Raw genomic sequence first — 21271 nt, forward strand, 5'->3', positions numbered from 1 at the left:
CAAAACAAGCCACCGTCCTGAGTCTTTAAATGTCCAAACAGATTCACGGAACATCTTAAGGCTGACAGAAGGGAGACAGGACTCTCTGGGCATGCTTTGTGGGGAAACTGAGGCAGGAGAGGGTTTCTTCCATTTGTACCTGTTGGAACTCTAAACAACAATAGTTAATTTCTTCCCTCCCCCTCTTCATTCTCCACTTGGCATTGGAAAGGGATTTTTGGAGAAACAATTGGCAAAGGCATGGTTTTGTGAGGGAAATGGGTGGAAAAACAGATTGGGAATACACTGGGGGTAATAGGATATAAGGTAAAAGGGAAAGGTGGGATTAGGAAAGGGAGACTGTAGGGGGGCTTATAATGGAGATATTGTCTAACATGACTATGATTTTTAGCATATATACTGCCTTTTACAGAAACACCATCAGGCCCAGTGACCTCTGCTGCTTGTAACCCTTTTCTACCTTGCACAATTTTCAACTCTACTACTTCTCCATCTCTTAAGCTTGGGATGTATTTTTCAGGGTTATTCTTTTTAATAGCAGTTCTATGAATGAATATGTCTTCTTGGTTGTCACATCTTGTTATAAAACCATAATTTTGTTTAACATTATACCATTTTACTATTCCTAAAACCTTAGCTACGATGATCTTTTCCCTTTTGCCGAGTGGCTGCTGTTTTCTGTCTCGCTGTGTTTTTGCTTTCTCTTTCGTTTTCGCTCGCTCCCGTGTTGGAATTGCCAGTGCTGCTGGGGCCATCGGGGCTGCTCGTGCCTGCGCGCTCTTCCCGGGGTTGCATTCGGGGCTGTGCGGGCTGGGCCGGGCCGCGCCGCTCAGCTCCCTGCGCACCGCCGCCTCTGCCCTCAGCTGCACTGCTGCTGCCTGGGGCCGTGCCCACGTCTCGGCCAGGGCCCCGAGCGACGACCCCCCCGTGCCCTGTTCCAGCGCGCATTTTGGCTAGGCACGGCTCCACTCCGCCGCCAGCCGCCACCCACACGCCGCTCCTCTCACGGGGCTCGCTCCACCACGCACTGTGCAGGGCCGGGCAGGCTCCCGCTGCGCCTCGCTCTGCTGCCGACACTGCAGCTCGCACCGCTCCACCCGCGCGCGGGAACTGCCTCGCTGCTGCTCGCAGAGCGCTCGGTCCATGTGGCCTGGGTTGCATGGTCCCTGAAGCAGTTCTAACTTTGCAAGGACACAGCTGACATTGCTCAACAGTCTCAGTAATTAAATAATAGTCACGAAAATATTCTTCCATTGGCATATATTTTGACTCAGAAATTAACTGTGTCCAAACGGTCTTCCAAAAGTCTTTGGTAAGAATCAAATCCCAAGAAACGTAGAAAAAGTTCTTAAACAACCATGCCAGCAAGTGTTTCAGTTCCTTTTGAGCTTGAATTAAGCTAAAATTTACAAATCATTGTTCAAGAATCTTTTCAAGTTTAAGATAAATGTCCATATGCGGCTCGGAGAGCGAAGAGTCTTTCCACGGTTCCTCCATAGTTTAGAGATGGAACAGCAAAACAAAAACAAGAAGAGAAATCCAGAGTTTACTCACAAATCAGTCGCTGTCCTTAGGGATTGGAGATCATTCTGCTTGCAATTCTCTACCATTTGTTACAGCGGGGATACTGCAACACACGTATCAAACAACGAGGCCCATGGAAAAGAAATATATATGGACCGATTCTTGATAGATGTTTCAGAGATGTTTATTTCTCCAGCCACATGGCTGGGGCTCTGCCGAGGAACTGAGGCAATCACGGGACCAAGGGTCCTTGCCCGTGCAGGGGAACACAAAACAACCAATGGGGAACGAGGCTGACCAGGGGCAGGGAAACCCCGTGTCTCCCCGCCAGGGCCCCTCTCCCAGGACCACATGGCAGGGGGGAAGGGACCCTGACAGGTTTTAGCCTGGTTTTGCATTTTGACCTCTTTATTAGTTAATTTTGTGTTTTCTGAGCCTCTCCTGTAAGACGATGCTACTCAGTACCACTAGTAATATGCAATACAAGTGTAGGGCAGTCAGTCCTATGCTTTGTTTCCATCATTACCTCTCAAATATCTCAGTGACACAGTTATCTTTAGATCACCAGTGAAAAACACTGTGGTTCCTCAAAGTCCTGTTTGCCAGTTAGGACAAAAGAGGCAAGTCTCCAATGCATACCACCTCACACAGGAAACAGAGAAGTTGTGGTTCTTCCATTCCTGGAAGTGGACAAGGACAGGCTGTGTGGGGCTTTGAGCAACCTCGTTTAATGAAAGGTGCCCATGCCCATGGCAGGAAGGTTGGAACTGATGATCATTAAGGTCCCTTCCAACCCAACCCATTTTTTGATTCACAAATAAAAATTTGCAAAAGTCTCTCAAGTACTTATTTAAAGTCTACACATCTACTTTTAAATACTGATTTTTTAAATTGTATCTCTCATCCTCAAGTCTGCACAGGAACTCATGACAAGTATAGATGTGTCTGGAATGTCCTTAAAATATCTTCAGAAGTGTCTGGAAATAGCTGTAGGCTCTAGCCATGCCTCTGGAAACCTCATTATTGTCCCTGACTCATTCAGAGCAAGCAGGCAGGACCTCCATCATCATGGAGAGTGTGATGAAAGCTGGATGGTACACGGATGATGAAATTCCACACATTGCAAAACCTGTGCCTTGTCAGGATAAATGGTTTCCTCTTCTAGGACAAATCCCTTTTTCATTTTAAACTAGAATCACTGCCACTGAATACACTGCAAATAAAAATAAAGAGCTAAACCCTGGATACAGGGCTTCCTTAGTCCTTGACAGTGTTGGCATTTTGTGGAAAAGCAATCAAACAGGTCATAAAATACTTTGCGCTGTAGGAGGCCATTTGTAATTGTGAAACAGCAAAGGCTGTGACAGCACATGGGCATCCCCAGATGCCATTGGAAAAACTAAGCCTTGCTTCTTATGCTTCTCTACATTTTCTATTAGGAAAGCACCTGATGCATGAAAAAACCACAAAGATGCAATGTCATTCACTCTTCAAGTCTTTACATCCATAGCTTCTTCATGTTCCAGGAACCAGGTAACACTGGCTACAGTCGGTGGTACAGTTAAATTCTCTTTGCAGTCTTTGCTATGTTTGGCTGGTAGATGCCATTAAAAGGAAAGAAAAATAGGGCTGCCCTGTATTGCTCAGCTTGCCTGTTAGCACAGCCTAACTGTTCACATTTCATGATACCTCTATTGCATAACTCCGACATACGATGTTCAGTTGTTTGGCCTGATGGGTGGCTCCTTGGACAGAAAATACACCTTTCCAAAGTCACTTTCTTCTATGGATTATTTTAGTTATGCCAAAAGCATTCCTTGTAAGACCCCTGCACCTTCGCGCTTGCTACACATAGCAGTTGAGAAGACAGCACCATTTCCAGTATTACTTTTTTTAACACCACTGGCTTCCAGGAACATTTGAAAGTATTAAAATCACCTGCTCCAGCTTTCTGCCAGTTCCCTTCCAAACTCAGACTGCTTCAGTTATTCCATTTTTCTCACTTATGTACTTTATTTCTAACACTGTGTAAAAAAGACATGTCATGGGAGTTTTGGCAAGGATCCTCAGGGCTTTTCCTCCTTGGGTCATTTCCAGGACATAGTCACATGATTTTAAAAGATTTGCCCCTGCTTCAGGCATGAATTGGCCACAGCAACAGCTGTGCTCCACAGATGCTTTTTTCCCCTCTCTGCTCCTTAACAGGATTTTAGGCGATGGAGCAAAGCAGACGGTACATAATTGTTGTAACTGTTCCTACATGATTTCCTCTTCTACTACTGCCTCGAAGTGAGCAGGAAAAGCAAATGGAAAACACTTCTTTTTTGTTTGCAACAGTTGTTCTAGTCTGCAGCTGTGTTTAATTAATTACTTGGGTAAGTGAGATGGATAAAAGAGCTTTTCAAAGCTGTTGAGAAGAGAGCTGTCTGCAGCTAATTATACTGTTATAATAATCCCATGGCATTCCTCAGACTTTTCATCCTCTGACTGAATAATAGTTTAGCAAAATATCCAAGGATCACTTATAGTTTTGAATAAACAGCCAGGAAGAGTGGTAAAGCAAAATAGGATTCAGCTAGGAACATCTAAAAGATTTTCAGCTTGCTCACTGACAAATCATAAAAGATCAGATCCCAGGAAAATACAAACAGGATTTTCAAAATTTTTCCCCTCCTTTGCCCAAAATATTTATTTAAGTTTGCTTTTTTGTGTTTTAGATAGTTGACATGATTCATTTTAACAAAAATACTTAATACTTATCAGAACCACTTGTGAAAGTTCCTTGTGACTGCCAAGAGGGAAAACCAACCAGAATATCATGTAACATTTTTGCTCATATTGGAAAAAAAAAAAATATATGAGAAAACTGAAATAGTAATACCACAGAGTCAAAAGAAAGATTTTTCAAGGACTTAATAACATGGGTCTTTTTTTTTTCCCTTTTTTTTGCCAGAGCATAATTTTTGTCAAACATCCTAGGTTACACCTGAGAAATTAGACTGGGGGGACAAAAGAGAAATATTAAGTAGCTGGTGAATTGGGATACCTGTAATAACAAAATGACGGTTGGTTGTTTTATAAAATGCAGTAAGACAGGTTTCTTCTTCTTTGCATGCATAACTCCATATTGCAAATTGCTCACGCAAGAGACACAACACATGAATCATACTGTGAAAAGTAAAGAATAAAAATGGAAAAGATCTTCCAATCTGTGGCTACAGAAGTAGTTTTATTTCAATATGTTTATCTCTGCATAAGCCTCAGTGAGCTGTAAGTGCATAGAGCATTTCTCAACGCTGCTACCTATTACAAACACACAATATCCCAAGACGCATATTTCTCCTAAAAACACATCTGAAAATAAAGTGCACATATGCGAGGTGAGTAAAATCAGTGCCTAATGTCTAATGATACCCATCTGAACCACTTCTATGAAAGTTTTCTGTTTGCTGAGCTTCTAATCAGGCAAAAAACCTTGATGGGAGATGACGCTTACTTAACATCAAGCTATATCTCAGTTTAAATGTCATGATTTTTAATTTTGCTGCACACAAAAACATGTTAGCTCTGAATGTTCTCTTGAGCGTGACAGGTCTAAGTGTTAACGGGAAGTGTTAATTCAGCTTTCATGTCAACAGTCCAGCTAATTTTGCAATTGCAACAGCCTTTTTGAAAAGAGACACATATTTGCAGAGCTGAGTATGCAGCAGCTACTACTTTGACAATGTGCCAGTAGCGGACACTGTAGGTAGACAGTGGAAAAATATTTCACTTTTGTGGAATAAGCCTGAGTATGGGCAGGCAGAAAGGAGACATCAGTGTCATGCACAGACAGCCAATGCAGACACAACCTGGAGATTTAATTTGGCTGCCAACTGTAGACAATTTTCTGCAATGGTTCAGAGCTCTACACACCTAGCAAAGACAACATTTTTCCAAGCTTAATTCATGCCTGACACTTTCATTTAGGACATGTCATTAATAATCTCACCAAAAGGAAGTATCCAACCACTGAGCATCTACAAAAATATCCTTAAAGCAGCTGTTGCAATGCTAGTTTCAAAATCCTGTTGTTGGTTTTCTCATATCTTGATAAACCCTATTAAATGGGAGATGGAGCTTGACAGTACTGTTTTTCCTCTATGCCCCTCACCTTTCTCTCAGACGAATAGAGAAGTGTTCTTTTGGGGGCGTTTGTCAGTGAGGACAATCAACACTTTAAGTCCTAGAGAAGTAGCTCCATCTCACCAGAATCATGTGTGCTTACAGTTTGGCCCTCTAGTGTCCTCTGAAGGTGTCTTACAACTCTCTTCTGAAGGGTCCTAATGGACATGCCTGGACAGACATGGACTTTCAGAGGTGCTTTGCATCTCTTGGTCTCTTACAGATGATGTAAAAGGGGATGGAGTATGGGGGGAAATGCTAAATGTGCATCAGGTGATGCCATGGTTTTTTCTCTGATATTTCTTTTGTAATTATATTTTCTTGGTTTATAACATGAGCACGTAACCCTCTCAAATGAGAAGACACCTGCAAAGTCAGCAGCTGGAATTAAGTACTTGTCATGGAAACAGAAGTCTGGATCCTAGATGGGACAGGATCTCAGTCCTGTGTGGAGATGTGACTAATTCTGTTTAGCTTGGTCAGGAAGACAGCTTGTCTCCAGCCAAGCAAAATGGCATCAGTAACTCAACTGTAACAGTAAAGCTTGAGGCTTTGTGTCATCTCCTTTAACTTAGTCCCTACAGAGTTTTCAGTGGCTTCTGTCTTTGCCGTTCTCAGCTAGAATAGGTATGTTTAGCAAACACAGGCATGCACATAACAAAAACTTTATTTATGGATTCTTGTTGGCACTATTTGGTTTTTTGTGTGTTTTTCAGTTAGGGGTTCAATTAGTCTTACTGAGCACTTGAAACATCAGCTTCCAATTTAAAGGGGAAAAAATAGTGGTCTTTTGAGTTCTAGTGTCTTTCACAGTCTTCTGAATATGAACTAGAAAATGTCACCACAATCAAGTGCAGAGGGTATGATCACATCATGACTGTGAGAAGCATGGCACTCAGCTGCATCTGAGGCAAAAAAATGCATAATTTCCATTTGATATTTCCACTGCTCCTTACAGCTGAAGTCAACTGTGTCAGACATTTTCTACAGCATGTTGCTTGACCTGGACTCCCCAGTGCCAGTGGGAATAAAGTAAATGAATTCAAAGCATTCCAAGATGATATCAGATAGGCTATCTCACATGGGACTTGCACACTGAGAATCTTTCGCAGTGCTCTGGACAGACTCTTGCACTAGTGCTGCAATAGATCATTACAAAGAATAACCCATCCCTCCCTGCACCCAAAAATCCAATAAGCGATGAAACTATAAGAGATCGTAAAAATCAAAATAATGGAGAATGGAAAGAGGAAGGAGAGGATGGCAGACTAAGATGTTTCTATAGTCACAGATGTAAAATGTCTGGTGATCCCATAAAGATGTAGAATATATGGAGTGTACTGCATTTTCTGTCACTTCTTGAGGGAATTTCCCATTTCAGTGACATATTTCAATGCTGGAGACACTTCTCCCTGGAAAACTTTGTGCCAGTCTGGTTCACAGTGGTGAATGAACAAGATATGAGGGAATCAGAAGGTAATACATGGCCTGCCTCCCACCTGGCCTTGAGATAACTCCTTCAAAAGATAAAACTGCAAAGTGACCCCTGAAATGGACAAGGTAGCAAATATAAAGGCAGAAAATGTATTTCCCTAACAGCTCCACCACTGCTAATCGCACTTGACATTTACAAATGAACTGTATATAATACAGAAAGGCTTTGTTGATTTGATATGTAGCAGGGGGATTTCGGTTTTTCTATCTCACTGACATAGTTTATGGACCACTTGGCTTTCCATTACTGATTGCACAGAACTCCTGATGCAGCAGTGAGTGCTTACATGGTAAGTTGATATTCAGGCAACACTTAAAGTACAATTTAGCTTTCTTTTGGCAAAAATATCAGATGGAAACCACAACAGGATTCAGCAGCATGTGGCCAGTTTGCCCACCACAACTCAGGGGCTGCCAGCTGATGGTCCCTGTCCTGTGTCGAACATCCACCACATGCAGGATCTGCCATGTTATGGTGGTAACACCCTCTACAATAGTACTATGTTATTTTGATATGTGTGGTGCTATTTAAACCCTGCTCTGCTTGTTTCAGAGAAGATCAGTTGTAGAGAAATCAAGACTTGTGGCAACTACAGTGTAGAATTTATATTAATCCCAGGTAATTTAAGTTATTTTCAAAGGCAATCACCCTGTGCTTCATATCTTATGAACAGCAATGATTTAATGTCAAGAAAGCACAATTTATTCTAATAAAATTTTCTTTGGAAATGAAACTTAGCTTCCAATGGGACTGCATAGATTTTACACTTTTCAGAACTTGAATCATAGATTTTTGAGCTGGAACTGAACAGTGAAAAATTCTACAGTACTATTAGGTAATTTTCTCTTTAATTTTGGCCAAAAGAACACTGCTTTTTGAAATGCATTCCCAAAATCATTGTCTAATATATTTTTAAAGTACTCATATGATGGAACTTCTGGCATTCTTCTTTAGACAATATTCCCAAATCTAATCAGCCAATTAATATCTTTTTTCTATTTGAATGAAATTTGCTGCCCTTAAATATTTTCTTTGAAATTCCACTTCAGCTCAAGATTTATACATATTAGGGTAACAAGATAAAAAAATACTCCTATTAATGATTGTTATATGCATAGTTTGCTGCAGTAGAAGTGCCCTCTGTTCAAAAAAATCTGATCCATATTTCAGATGTACCCCAATGGACAGTGGAACCCTTGCAGCATGGATGCTGTCAAGGAGATTGGCATTTTGTCAAAGCCAGAGTGCTTGAGGGCGAAATGAGGAACAAGCAAGAGGTCCACTAACCCAGTGAAATGTGTTTGATTGGCTGCGCAAGATCTCTTTATCTTCTAACTCCTTCTAGATTCTCCTCCCCTGCAAGGTCCGGCACTCGGAGGAGCAATTTATAAACTCGCAGCTCATATTCTGGTTGCAGTTCAAGAACTGACACAAAATTAAATCAGTCTTGAGTGCAGTAGGATACAAAAATTACCTTTGCAGTCTACTGAGCCCTTCAAGACTTTCAATAAATCTCCCAGCGGCAGCATTCCAGAGCTGGTTGCCTATCTTTCTTGCTTTACAAAAAGACCTTGAAATGGAAACAGAAGGGTGTTCTTTGAAGTCATATTTCATAGCACAGAAAGACATGCACAGAAACAGGTGACTTAAGTGGTTTCCCCCTCTCGTTCAAAGTATTTTCTGAAAAGTCTTAAATGGGACTTTTTAGTTAATCCCCAGAACTCTTAATTGCAGAGGCCACAGCACATATGAAAGCAGGAGCTGATATTGACAAAGGCTGCTTTTAAAAAAAGATGAAAGCAAAACACTTTAAAAATATGTAGGCTAGAAGAAACATTGTTAGGCTTCATCTAATTGCATTCCTTCCCTGAAAATTATAGCACTCCTCCCTAAAAAATATTAAACTTAAGCAAATATATTCACTTCATCTTAGAACTGGCACTGAGTGCAAATGAAATATACCCCTGGGTAATTATTAAATTGAGCAAGCCATAATTATCTCTAGTAAGATTCCCTGGGCTTCAGTAAGGGATGCTCTGAGTTTTAGAGCAACCCTTTCACTTGCTCTAGTGGAGCAGCAGGAATGGGTCTCGAGGCTGGCTCTAGTCCTTACAGAGCCCGTTTTGCTGGGCTGTGACCTGGCATGGGCTGCCTGTGCTATTACTGAGCTGAGCATGCCTGGGGAAGAAAAGGCCCATCACGTTGGCTTGTTCCTCTTGCCCAAGAGCTCATGGAGCTGGAAGACTGGCAGGGCCACATGAAGGCATGGTTACTGAATAGAGGGGCCCAGGAAATGCCCCCACACTGAACATTACCTGAGGATGTTGCCACTCAGGGGAGGAACAGCTCCCAGCAGAGAGAGGGTGACTGCCCTGACATGGGTGACCATGGGGATTCAGAAAGTTTTAAGAGCCTTCATGAAAGTCACCCTATCCTTTCATAAAGAGCTGCTGTGGTTTCTTTATGTCAGTCTTTCTGTTGTTTGAACCAGATTAATACTAGGCAGTGGACATGGACGCCAGACCTGGCAGCTCTGAAACTTTGGTTCCGATGCTAATGCAGGCTCTAGCCTGGGACCCACTTCTATTTTAGGTATAGAGCCCTCTGAACCTGTCTGTGTGCAAGTGGGCTCCAGGAGGAACTCCCATGTGAGTGACCCGTGAGGACTTCATTTTGTTTAAGGCTGCTTAAAGTGTTATTGGAAAATTCTGTGAGGCAGCTCAAGTGAGTGAAAATGATTTGCTTAGGATGAATGTAACCACCAGTGCATTACTTCACATAATCTAAACAGAGTTTCAGGCACACTTCATCTATCATTCCCTGAAAGAGGGAGGCTGAGTTAATGCTCTCTGACAAATATTATGTTTCTCAGGCAGCCCTGGTGCTGTCTTCCACGTTTCCTGATGCACTTTGATTAGATATATATATAAACAGCACGACTAAAACACAGGTTGGATTTTGCTGTTGGAAATGCAAGATAAGGATACCATAAAGGCTCATCAACACCCCAGTGCTCTCTGTAACAAACACCCAGCACTCATGAGATTGGAGATTCCTTCTCAGTGTTGTAAGATGAGTCACTTGGCTAATAACTATGATTTATAACAACATTTTAATCACTCCCTGGGCTCTCTGATGAAGACAGAAGAGGGCAGGGTGTCACACCTCAGGACAGTGTCCTTCAGGGCAGGGGGAGAGGGGGGAGCAGGGCTGATGTCCGGCGGCGCTTGAGCGTTGCCCAGAGGAATGCCAGGCAGAGCCACTGATGGGCTCCTGGCAGCTGGTTTGCTAATGCTGACACTCTCCTCTGAATCTAACATGAATGTCAGGGACAGGACTTGGAGCTGGTAATGAAGAGGGCAAAACTCCAGCTCTTCCATGCTGCTTTTGCTATAAAAAGTGTGTCTAGCAAACCTCGTGGTGCTACAACTCTGTAGTGGATATTTGAGTAGGTTAAATTTGCCTTAAAAACACCCAAAGCCTCAAATGTATTTTTTTCATTAGCTCTAAGTAGGCCCATAGCCACATCTCTGGGCATGTATACAAAAAGTAATCAGAAAAAAATTAGGACATTTCTTTGCAAACACGTAAACCTCCCACATCCATCAAACCACGATTCCCCTAAAGTCAGTCCTTGCTGCTCACTTTCCCAGAAAGAAGCATTACAGAGCAACTTGGAAGTCAGCAAAAAATGCACAAGGCACACATCCTCACTATATTGCTAATCCAAAGGGCTCGGAGGTTAACTGAGAGCTGGCAGGAAGAACAAAAGAGTTTTCTCTATCTGGTTTCCTGATACAATCATGCTAAAACATTGGCTGGAGCAGCAAAGGCTTAAGACAGAACTCCAGAGAGCTGGCCTTGTGCCCTATCTTCAGATCTTCACTCTTTTTTTTGAGGAGGGGAGCACAAACTGAGCAATGCCACCTTCCTCAGGCTGTACAGAGAGGCATCGTTCAGGCTGCTAAATTGTCACTTGTTATAGCCAACTATACAACCTATGTATCCTGATTAACCAAAACACAGGAAATAAGAGTCTAATCCTACCGTCTTGTCTATCAGATACGCAATTTACATTTCTACCAAACGTTGAGATGGGGAGAAGAGCATCCCAGGGTTAGTGGTATGTGTGGGTTTTATTGCATTTGGTGAAATCTTTATATAAAGAGACCAAAGTTTTTTTTATAGAAAAGAGGAAAAAAAATAACAAACACAAATTCTGTCACTGCTAGGAAATAAAAAATGGTTACGGTTGTCAGCCACAGCAATGGAGAAATAATTAAATTGGTTTTAACCTCTCCCAGAGATTACCACACCAAGCTGTTGTGGGTGGGGGGATCTGGCTACAGACAGCTTGTGTTTGGCTAGGTCAGGCACAACCCCAGCAGGCAAATCTGTGATCAGGATAAATTACAAAAGGGAAAATAAATTTACACATTTATTAAGGGTCAGTTTCTACAGTTAGTGAGGACTCTCCAGGATGTGACAGGCTGATGCAGCAGTGTGGGAAGAGGCCTGACAACCCAGTTACCTGCTCAGTCCACGATCAGCTGATTACTTTACCCAGCCTTGTTGCACCTGCACAAAGGGTAAATTGGATTCCGTGCCTTAACCTTCTGTGGGTGAACATTAGTGTCTGAAGCTCCCTGTGAGCAGAGCAAGGCTCTGTGATGGGTGTCACTGCTCTTATTCAGGGACAAGAGAAACTTTGGACAACCTGGATCCTTGGCCAGGGTCAGAATAACAGAGAAAGAAATTAAGGCAAAACTTAGTCTGCAATGACAACTGAATTAATTTAGGAATGATGAGGAATAGGCTAGTATTTTCTATTCTTGTCTCCTTCTCCATTGGGACTTGCTTTCCTTTAATGGACCCATTTTATTGACTGCGCTTGAATCATCTTCAGGTTGCTGCCCACATTGAGCCCCATCTGGAAGCTGGCTTCAAGCTCTCTGAAGTAAAAATGGAACTTCATTTTCAATGATCTGTGGCACTTGTTGCCATGGTCATTATTATGCTGCCACTTCTCTGCAGTTATTAGTTAGCCTAACAGCAAAATATGAGTGGGGAAACGAAGAATCACTGGTGGGTTTGAGGCAGCTACACCATCCCTTCACTTCCATGGTTGCAAACTGTGCTACAAGTGTTGGCAACATGTGACATCACAGAAAGGGCATCGACAAGGCTCTGCAACCCTGAAAGCCTCTCATGAAACATCATATGGCTTCAATTTGGGAAAGACCACACACATTACAGTACTTGTGACACCTGCTACACATGTCTTGCCAGTCACTGCCTTGCCTTGCTGGTTCTGGTATAGAAGGTGATCTTGAAAAATATCTTCTTATTTTTATAACAATACCACAGTAATACATATTCTTATAAACATCCTGAGGCTGCATCACAGGAAGAGCACAGGCCACTGAACCAGCGAAAGCCAAACAGCAGAAGCTCAGTTTCTACAGAAGATTAGAAGATTCTAATTGATTAGGATGGTCACCTGGGCCACCTCTGCTTTGGGAGGTTATTTTTGTCCTGGAATATATAACTCACACTGCAGCACCTGTTGTTTGGTTTTCCTGGCTGCTGGTTGTTAAGTGCACCCCGCAAATGGAGATGGGAGGTCTGGGGGGTGCCCGGTGCAGCACTGCTTGTGTTTCACCTCCCCATGACTTCTGCTTGCACTGGATGACCTGATCTTGCTGATAGAAGCCGAGAGGCAAGTGCTGTGCTAGTATGGAGGTAGTGGCAGTGAACAGCAACTTGATGTATTTTGAGCAGCAAGGGACCATATACTCTACTCATGCATTTATAGAAGTACAGGTTTGCTGCTTCTTCATATTAGAATAGTCTTGATGGGGGATTGTGTAGCACAGGGCAAAATGTCAGAGGTAGTTCTCTTCTGGGTGTATTCAGACATCCCACACATGCTCTGAAATCTGGCATAATTTGGTGGAAGGTTTACATGAATTTCTCCAGTACTGCTAAAGTTTTTTCAGTCTGGGAATGCCATACCTTAACTAAGGTGCACGTACTGGTGTGTGTCCCGTGGCAGGGACCAGGATTGCCACCTGCAATCAGAAAGACCTTCAAGTATTTCCTGAATTCCTAGGCAATGTGAAGGGTAAAGGTGGCAGGAAAGTAGGGAACACTCACCACAAAAAACACTGCTTATAACTAAAAAATGGAGTATTTGAAGTAAACTACTCTAAGGCTATCAGTTCCATTTGAGTAACACAGCAGAGCAACAACATATCCCACTCCCTTGGGGTGCAGGTAAACAGATGGACCTGGAAGGCATGGGGCAGGGCTCAGAGCAGGTTGTCTGTGATGGATGAGAGCTCAAGTTGCATCACATTGGTGTGGCATTCAGGCTGCACCTGGAGTACTGTGTCAAGCTCTGGGCTCCCCAGCACAAGAAAGACAAGGAACTACTGGAGAGGGTCCAACAGAGTTACAAAGATTGTTAGGGGGCTGGAACATCTCTCTCATGAAGACAGGCTGAGGGAGCTGGTCCTGTTTAGCCTGGAGAAAGGACTGAGAGGGGATCTTATCAATGCATACAAATATTTCTCTTAATGGCCAGACTCTTCAGTGGTGTCCAGGGCCAGGACAAGGGGCAACAGGCCCAAACTAAAGAGTAGGAAGTTCTACCTCAGTATGAGGAAAACCTTTGTTCCTCTGAGAGTGACAGAGTACTGGAACAAGCTATCTAGTGGTTGTGGGGTCTCCGTCTCTGGAGATATTAAAAAGCTGGCGTGCAACCTGTTCCAGGTGAATCTATTTTAGCAGGGGGGTTGGGCCGGATCCTCTCCAGAGGTACCTTCCAACACCAGCCATTCTGTGATTCATTTATGTTCATTTTTATTTTCTTCAGCCTCTCTTATTAGAGGTTTTAACTTTTCTTAAAGTCTAGGAGGAAAAAGTCCACAAGCCTAGATGTGTAGAATTGCTTTGTTTCAAAATTCAACAGTAAGCTCTTTCCCAGTTATTCAGTCTTTATTTAAAGGCTATTTTGTAAGTTAGGATTTTAGACATTAAAAACAGGCTTTTACATCAGAAAATATGCATGCTGGAACTAGGATTCCATTTTCACTCTAGAGTCATTAATACATGTTTTATGAGTTCCTCAGGAATAATTGGTGCATTGCTGTATTTATTCAGATAAGTGGACGATGCTTTTATCTCTTCTGGAAAAATAAACAAAACTCCCTTATGACTCACAGCCCTTGTTGAGGACTCTTGGCTCCATCCTTAATTCCCCCAGCACCCCTTGCCTTTTCTTTCACCAGTGAAATTTAAGAAGCTTTATAGTACTGATAACTTTGCTGTTGTCACAGGTGACCTCTGAGCTAGTGTCAATAGAGCGCCTTCCACATTTTCTCCCCTCTTTTAAGATCTGCCATAATTGCCTGCAGCCCCCTGGTTGGGTCAGATATGCTTTATATTTGCACCTCCTCCTCCTCATCCGACACTCACTATTCCCCACTGATTTTTCTTAGCCTCTCTGTTCATATCTATAGATGTCACAATTAAGAAAATAGCTATTTTAACAGTGCATGTTCATGGTCTCAGGCTTTCTGGAGAAAGCGAGATTGCGCACTTCAGGGTGTGCCTCAGCTGTGCTATGGCCAGGAAGGGGAACTCAGGGGTGGCATCCTCTGTGCCACCTTTGTTTGACCTCTCTGTGTGACAACATCCACCACACAACTGATCTCAGGCAGAGAAGGCATCATAAATCCTCCTCAGCTGCTGTGAAGCAAAATTAGGATAGTCTCCTAGGTCATGGGAGACTTCCCAGCTTCAGGCCACAGCTGATGCTGTGTCCTGGGGGCAGCAGAGGTGGATTTCAACAGCCACCTTCACTTTCTCGGCTCCTTTTACAGAAGCTGTTTAGAAATGTATACTTCTGCCTTACCTTCCTGTAAGAAGTTTATGTGGGAAACACTCTCTTTCACTTCCCCAAATGTTTTTCTGTGGTTGTACCAGCCTAATTTTTGTCCCTCATTCCTTCCACAAGACTCCACTTGTCTGGTGGGTGGGAGGGTAAATGTGCATACTTCTGATTGTGGTCATCTGCCTCTGCTTTATCTAACATAATTGTAGCATGTATTTTTTTTATCCTTAGTACTTATTTCCTCTTGTTACAAAATATTAGAGATCTTTTCAAAGCAAAATATCATTTATTTGAGTCAGATGAAGAAACGAAGAAAATAGAGAAATCTTTTGGCTAGTTTTATCTATTTATGAGGAAACATGAAATAACAGGCATTTCTTTTTTACATAAGCAAAGAGAAAGTTTTACTGTAACTAACAAGGGAATAAAATCTAATGAAATTAAATCAGTCCAGCTCCATTTATAATCAAAGTTTGTTGGGTTGAGGTTAAAGGCTGAAGTGATGCAGACTCCCCAACTTTTCCTTTGTGTGTAAAGCTTGTCCACAAAACATTTTACAGGACTATCAGCCAGCTTTCTTAAGGGAGAAAGGGTCAGGGCCTAAACTTGGACCAGATACAAACACTAATCCTACCTCTCCTCAAAACTATACAAGGTAAGCACATTCAGATCACCCTACAGACTCACTAGAGCCACCTGAGATTCAAGCTGTTGCCTTTCCTTTTGCTGCGTATTGACACCATCACAACTAAAATCCAACAAGAGGAGACGTCTCTCTCAGGTGGTGTTTGGAGTGCCAGACTCCAGCCTGTTCCACACAATTCAGGGGAGAGGTGCCCCTCTGCCCATGGGCTACTCTGCCTGGGGTGGGAGTCACATTGCCAGTGGCAGCCTCTAGCCATGATTACTTTCAGCCATTTAATGCAGTTGTAATTATCTCACAGACTAGGCAGATATGCCAATAAATGTTAAAATCTGAATCTGCAGGAAGTGAGTCAGCTCAGGCGATGAGAAATGACTCTGAGGTACATTATGGCTATCTATCTCTCACAGCATCACTTCCATGCTGCCTTGTTGAATCATTCCCATGGACACTGCCAGCTCCAGGGATTATCATCAGGACTGAGCTGAGAAGCACACTTCCTGCTTTTAAAAGTTTTAATGATCTTAACTCTCCCTATCCTTGACCCCATGTGGCTGAATGCAGCTGAATTTGACATTGCTGTGAGCAGCACTGTTGTACTCAGATAGGGCCAGTGGTACCTTGGGGCTTTCTGTCTTTTTAATGTGATCACACTAATGTCAATGTTAGTCCCAGTTCCTCTCAGTTTTTTTATCTGAGTTACTGGCCTGTTTGAACTTTCTGTTTTTCGCAATCCTCAGTTCCCTGCTGCTGGTCAATTTTTAGACTGCAGTTACATTTCTGGATAAATAAATACTAACAACACTACTAAAAATTTCTGAAATTAATAGCCTTAAACTTTGCCCTGCTTTTTAAGCTGTGATTCCCAACTATGAAACAACATAAAATGCATCCTTCTCATCACTTGCATTACTTCCCATCTTGACTTCTAAACTAAATCTTACCATTGATGAGATTTTTCCCTGCCTGAGTGTCCTGGTTTCAGCTGTGATAGAGTTAATCTCTACAATACTGATGCATTCAAGCATCTGAAGCACCTTCTCGAAGTTACAGTGACATTGTCTTGGTGCATTTCTATAAGGATGCGAAAATCTTTACCTAAGAGGTTCAGGTATGCTTGAGTGGCCTGTGCATGGACCAACCTGCGCCCTGGCTCATGCAAATCTCTCTTGCAATTCCTGTGTCGGTACAGATTTGCACCTTGGCACCACCCAGTATCTTTTTACTGGCACCACCCAGTATCTTTTTACTGCTCAGCAGATGCTGCCTTTAAGCAGTGCTTAGTTTTGGTATCAAGAGATTTTCTAAGCTCCTGTGTCATTCTTTGTATCTGCTCAATCATTCAAAAGAGAAAGCTCAAAATACTCTCATGCTGACTGTTACTCCAGGGTGAGGTTTGCTCACTCCTATACTTCGTCTGTTCATTACATGAATTCCTGCCCAAAGTGAGACCCCTTGTCAGTCAATGTAAAGACAGCTTACAACTGATGCATACCATGTTGTAGCCTAAGTGATTCCTTACACCTACAGGGCAGAGTAAAAGGGCATTAACCTAAGGGAAAATCTGACTCTGGTTTCTTCTCTTGGGTCCTCCTCTACAGATTAAGGATATTGTCTCATCTCTTCTGTCTCTTGCTACATGCTCTGCTTATGGGCATTTCATCTCACAAAACGAAAATCTAACCAGTGAGATGGACCACCACTTTGTTCATATAGATTCCTCTTCTTTCTTAATATGTCTAGCCCTCAAGGGTTTGAAATCATTCCCAGCTGATTTTGGGGGTGTGGGTGAGTTCTCCTCTACCAATCCTTTATAACACAATTTTTCATACAGCATTTTGTTGTGAAATGTTTCACAAAGTCACATTTTCAGTATGTTGCAGATAACAAAATGGTATTATACAACAGAACAAAAGAACACAAGGCTATTTCTTTGAAGAAAAAATGTGAGTCAAGAAATGATGGAGACTTACTTATAGAGTGGCTTTGTCTTTGTTCCAGCAGCATATCCAGAACACCAATATGCACACTAGACAGCTTGAAACAAGTTACTTCCTACTTACTGAAAAGTCTCACTCTAATCCACTTCAAATTTGGGCACTTCAGATTCCTACTAAGGATATATTTTATTGCTCTAGCTAATTTTAATTTACATGGGCAAAGTATTTTGCTAGTCCATCCTTATCAGCAAGAATCTGATGCTAGAAAGCCAGGCATATGGATCTTTGGTTTCAGCAAGGGATTGCCATCTTGTTTCAGACTACCAGCTCATGCAGAAATCTCATTTCTTCTCCCAAATTGTGACCCTCCTGTGTGTCACACAGATGAGGCACAAATCAGTCTTCCCAACAGGAACTCGTGGGATTGACCTTGTTTTGGTGGGAGGAGATGGTGCCATTGACAGAACCATATTGCCATTCATCTTGAGGAGAAAACAGTGACAGCACTGCTGAGCAGCAGGAAATGAAATGGAATATTTACCCTCACTATCTGCAATATTTGATATACAATCCTGAAAGAGACAAAAGGTGACTACGTACGCCTACAGAGACGTCAGTAATTGAAAAGTAACCCAATTGAAAAGGTGTTACTTCCATACAGACTAAAGGGACGTCAGTGAGTATTGGGTACAGATATACACCCATCACAGTTTGCAGATACTATATTCACACCCAGAGGACACATTTCAGTAGAATTTATCCATCTTAATTCCTAAGTGTGAATTTAAAAATTCACATTATGACACTTTTGGTTAACATATATAGGCTGCACCTAACATGTAACATATCTACACAGGTGAAGGTTGGTCTCTTCTCCCACATAGCAAGCAATTGGACAAGAGGAATTGGCTCAAGTCGAGCCAGCAGAGGTTTACATTGGATATTAGGAAAAATTCCTTCACTGAAAGGGTGGTCAAGCATTGCAACAGGCTGCCCAGGAAAATGAAATTACTGTCGTGGAAGAGTTAAAAAACCCATGTAGATATGGTGCTTAGAGACATGGTTTAGTGCTGGACCTGGCAGTGTTAAGTTAATGATTGTACTCAATGGTCTTTTATTTTACCTTACTTAGAGGTCTTTTCCAACCATAATGATTCTAACAGGATTGCTCATAGAGATTGCTGAAATGGCCCAATATCTTCAGGTCAGTCTACACAATTTTTTTAACAGTGATTTTTATTCCAATTGTACTTGTACTTTTCCTTAAACTCTACACCTCCTGTACTTAAGTTCTATTAGACAGCTCTATCACATGATAAATAATCTGTCTGATGATTTCCATAGAAAGATAAGTAATTAATTCAATGTTATCGTGTTAGCTAATTATAAAATAATTTATTTCTGTCATTCTATTTAAAATTGGAAAGGAAAACTTTTCTCAAATTGTAAGCTGAACATTCAGAAAAGCTGAGAGGCAGCTGTATAAAAAGGTCTCAAAGTTCTGTTTAAAGAGGCTCGAAAGGCTCAAAATTTTTGAGTGCTGACTCCTTTGCTTGTGCTGTAACCATACTACTGTTCCTCTTCACTCAAAATGCATTTAGGTCCAATTTTCTTACCCAAAAGTGCTATCACTCACTGCCATCTAGTGTTAATGGCACAGACTGTCAGGAATTTAAAATTACCTTTGTTATTACATTTTTCAAGTTCGGCCCTATCCTGAGAACCTGGGCATTCCTTCTACTGACAGAGGGAGCAGTGCAGAAAACCTCAACAATTTATTCACAGGAATAGATCTCACTTTAGGGGCCACAACAATTTCAGAGACTATGGTTATATTTTTACTTTTTCTGCTCTGACTCTGCTTACATGTTCTCTCCCTGTTTCACAGTGTCACACCAAGCTTGGCCCTGGAGCAGAGCTGCTCCTCCAGCAGTCTCCTCCTTTCTCTATTTTATCTGGCCAGGATTTAAAGTCTCTCTCTGGGATAGAGCAGTTGGGTGAGAAAGAATTTTGCCTACTGAACATCCATAGCAATTTTAAGGCACAAGTCACACTAATTTACAGTGCACCTTCCAGTGTTTTCTGAAGACTGGACAAGTTCTGTACAGTGTGAGTTACCTTCTAGTGACTACCTTTTAAATAAAGAGGAATGATAATTGATTTTTAATGAGAAGAATTAATGTATACTAAGTTGTTAAAGAAAATGTCTGAATTCAAAAGCAGACCACAGAGCCTTACCACCATGTATAGTCATAATTAGTTTATTAGCACTGGTTTTGAAACAAATATATTTGGGTACTTAAACACATTTTAATTCATGTTTATTTCTAAATTTAATATATTACCATATATTACATAATGCACTGAATATTCAGTAAATGAATAATAAAACCAAAGCGCGGATTAAAGTAGCAAGATCAGTTTTAGGTTATTGGAAAGGCCAAAATCACATTAGCAGTATAAGAACAGCAAGTTGTAAATGACTAATATTAAACATGTCGTTCTAATAAAGCTATATGCATGCTAGTACAAATGATCCCTCTGTGAATTGCTTCCACTTATCTATAAAAGAAAGCAGTTCTTCCCTTACATTACAACTTCATGACCCTTTACTTCCTACCTTTCAGGCCTGATCCTGCAGTCCCTACTCAGCAAAACTTCCAACACACTCTGTCAGATCAGTTTGGTACTTTTCCTTAAGCTACACAAAGTCCATTGGCTCTCTCCAAACAGCTGAATACTAAATTACTAGAATCTAATTTCTAAAAATTTAGAAATTGTAAAAATACTCGTAACAGAAAATTATGTAATTACATACAGACCTAAGTGTACTAGGGACAAATCCAGGAACAGATCTAGACAGAAGCCTTGGGAACTGCCAGGACAGCAAGGTTGACCTCTGTTGAGTTAGGCACTTTCCTGATTAGCCACTCACTTTTAGGATCACAGTTTTGGATGTAGACATCTCCAGTCTCCTTAAATAATGTTTTGAGCACCTGCATCCTGGTTTTGGATCTGGCCTTTTTTATACTTGAGTACATGATGTATCACATTAACATTATGCAAAGACGATAAGAGAAGTGACCCTAAGGTAGAACAAAATGATAATACAACAAGATATCATAGTCAAGTCTAGAAGAAGCTATTGTTCTTTTCTGTGCTTGGGTTAGGCACACTTGTTTTAACAGCTTTTAACACTGTATCCCATTTACTATTCTTGTGCTCTAACTGCCTTTTCCTAAATTTGTGCTGAAATAGATCATTGCTGTCTTCATCTTCAGCCTCTGACACTATCTCCATTTTTTGGATAATCAGTTTAATGAGGTCATGCTGCTTTTCCAACAATGTTGATATATCTTTGAGCCTAAAAAGCAAACAAACAAACAAATATGCATCAGGCTTTGTCATTTGATTTCAAAGGACATTTAAGTCATTAAAATTACAGATGCAAAAATTGACAGTACTTCACACTTCTGACAGTACTTAACTAAACTGTTCTGCTAACAAGGACTATCATCTAGAATACATTTAATTCTTCAAGCTGAAGTACTTATCCATGTTACAGGAAACAGGATTAAAGAACAAATCCATGGTTCTTGTGAAAAGTA

General features: G+C 41.6%; 1 protein-coding gene across 1 annotated transcript in view; it reads right to left on the bottom strand.

Annotated features, from left to right (window-relative positions):
- Positions 1-19908: 19908 nt before the first annotated feature.
- The window catches only part of TRPA1 (transient receptor potential cation channel subfamily A member 1), a 37560-nt gene continuing 36197 nt past the window's right edge, over positions 19909-21271 (bottom strand). Inside the window, exon 27 of the mRNA XM_042036396.1 lies at positions 19909-21027. Within this exon, the coding sequence (XP_041892330.1) occupies positions 20796-21027 (232 nt within the window). The 3' untranslated portion in view covers positions 19909-20795. The remainder of the gene's footprint in view (positions 21028-21271) is intronic.

The sequence above is a fragment of the Corvus kubaryi genome, unplaced genomic scaffold (genome assembly GCF_017639235.1).
Source record: "Corvus kubaryi isolate FWS band 111438036 unplaced genomic scaffold, C.kubaryi_AGA036_p1.0 37385, whole genome shotgun sequence".
Classification (NCBI taxonomy): domain Eukaryota; kingdom Metazoa; phylum Chordata; class Aves; order Passeriformes; family Corvidae; genus Corvus; species Corvus kubaryi.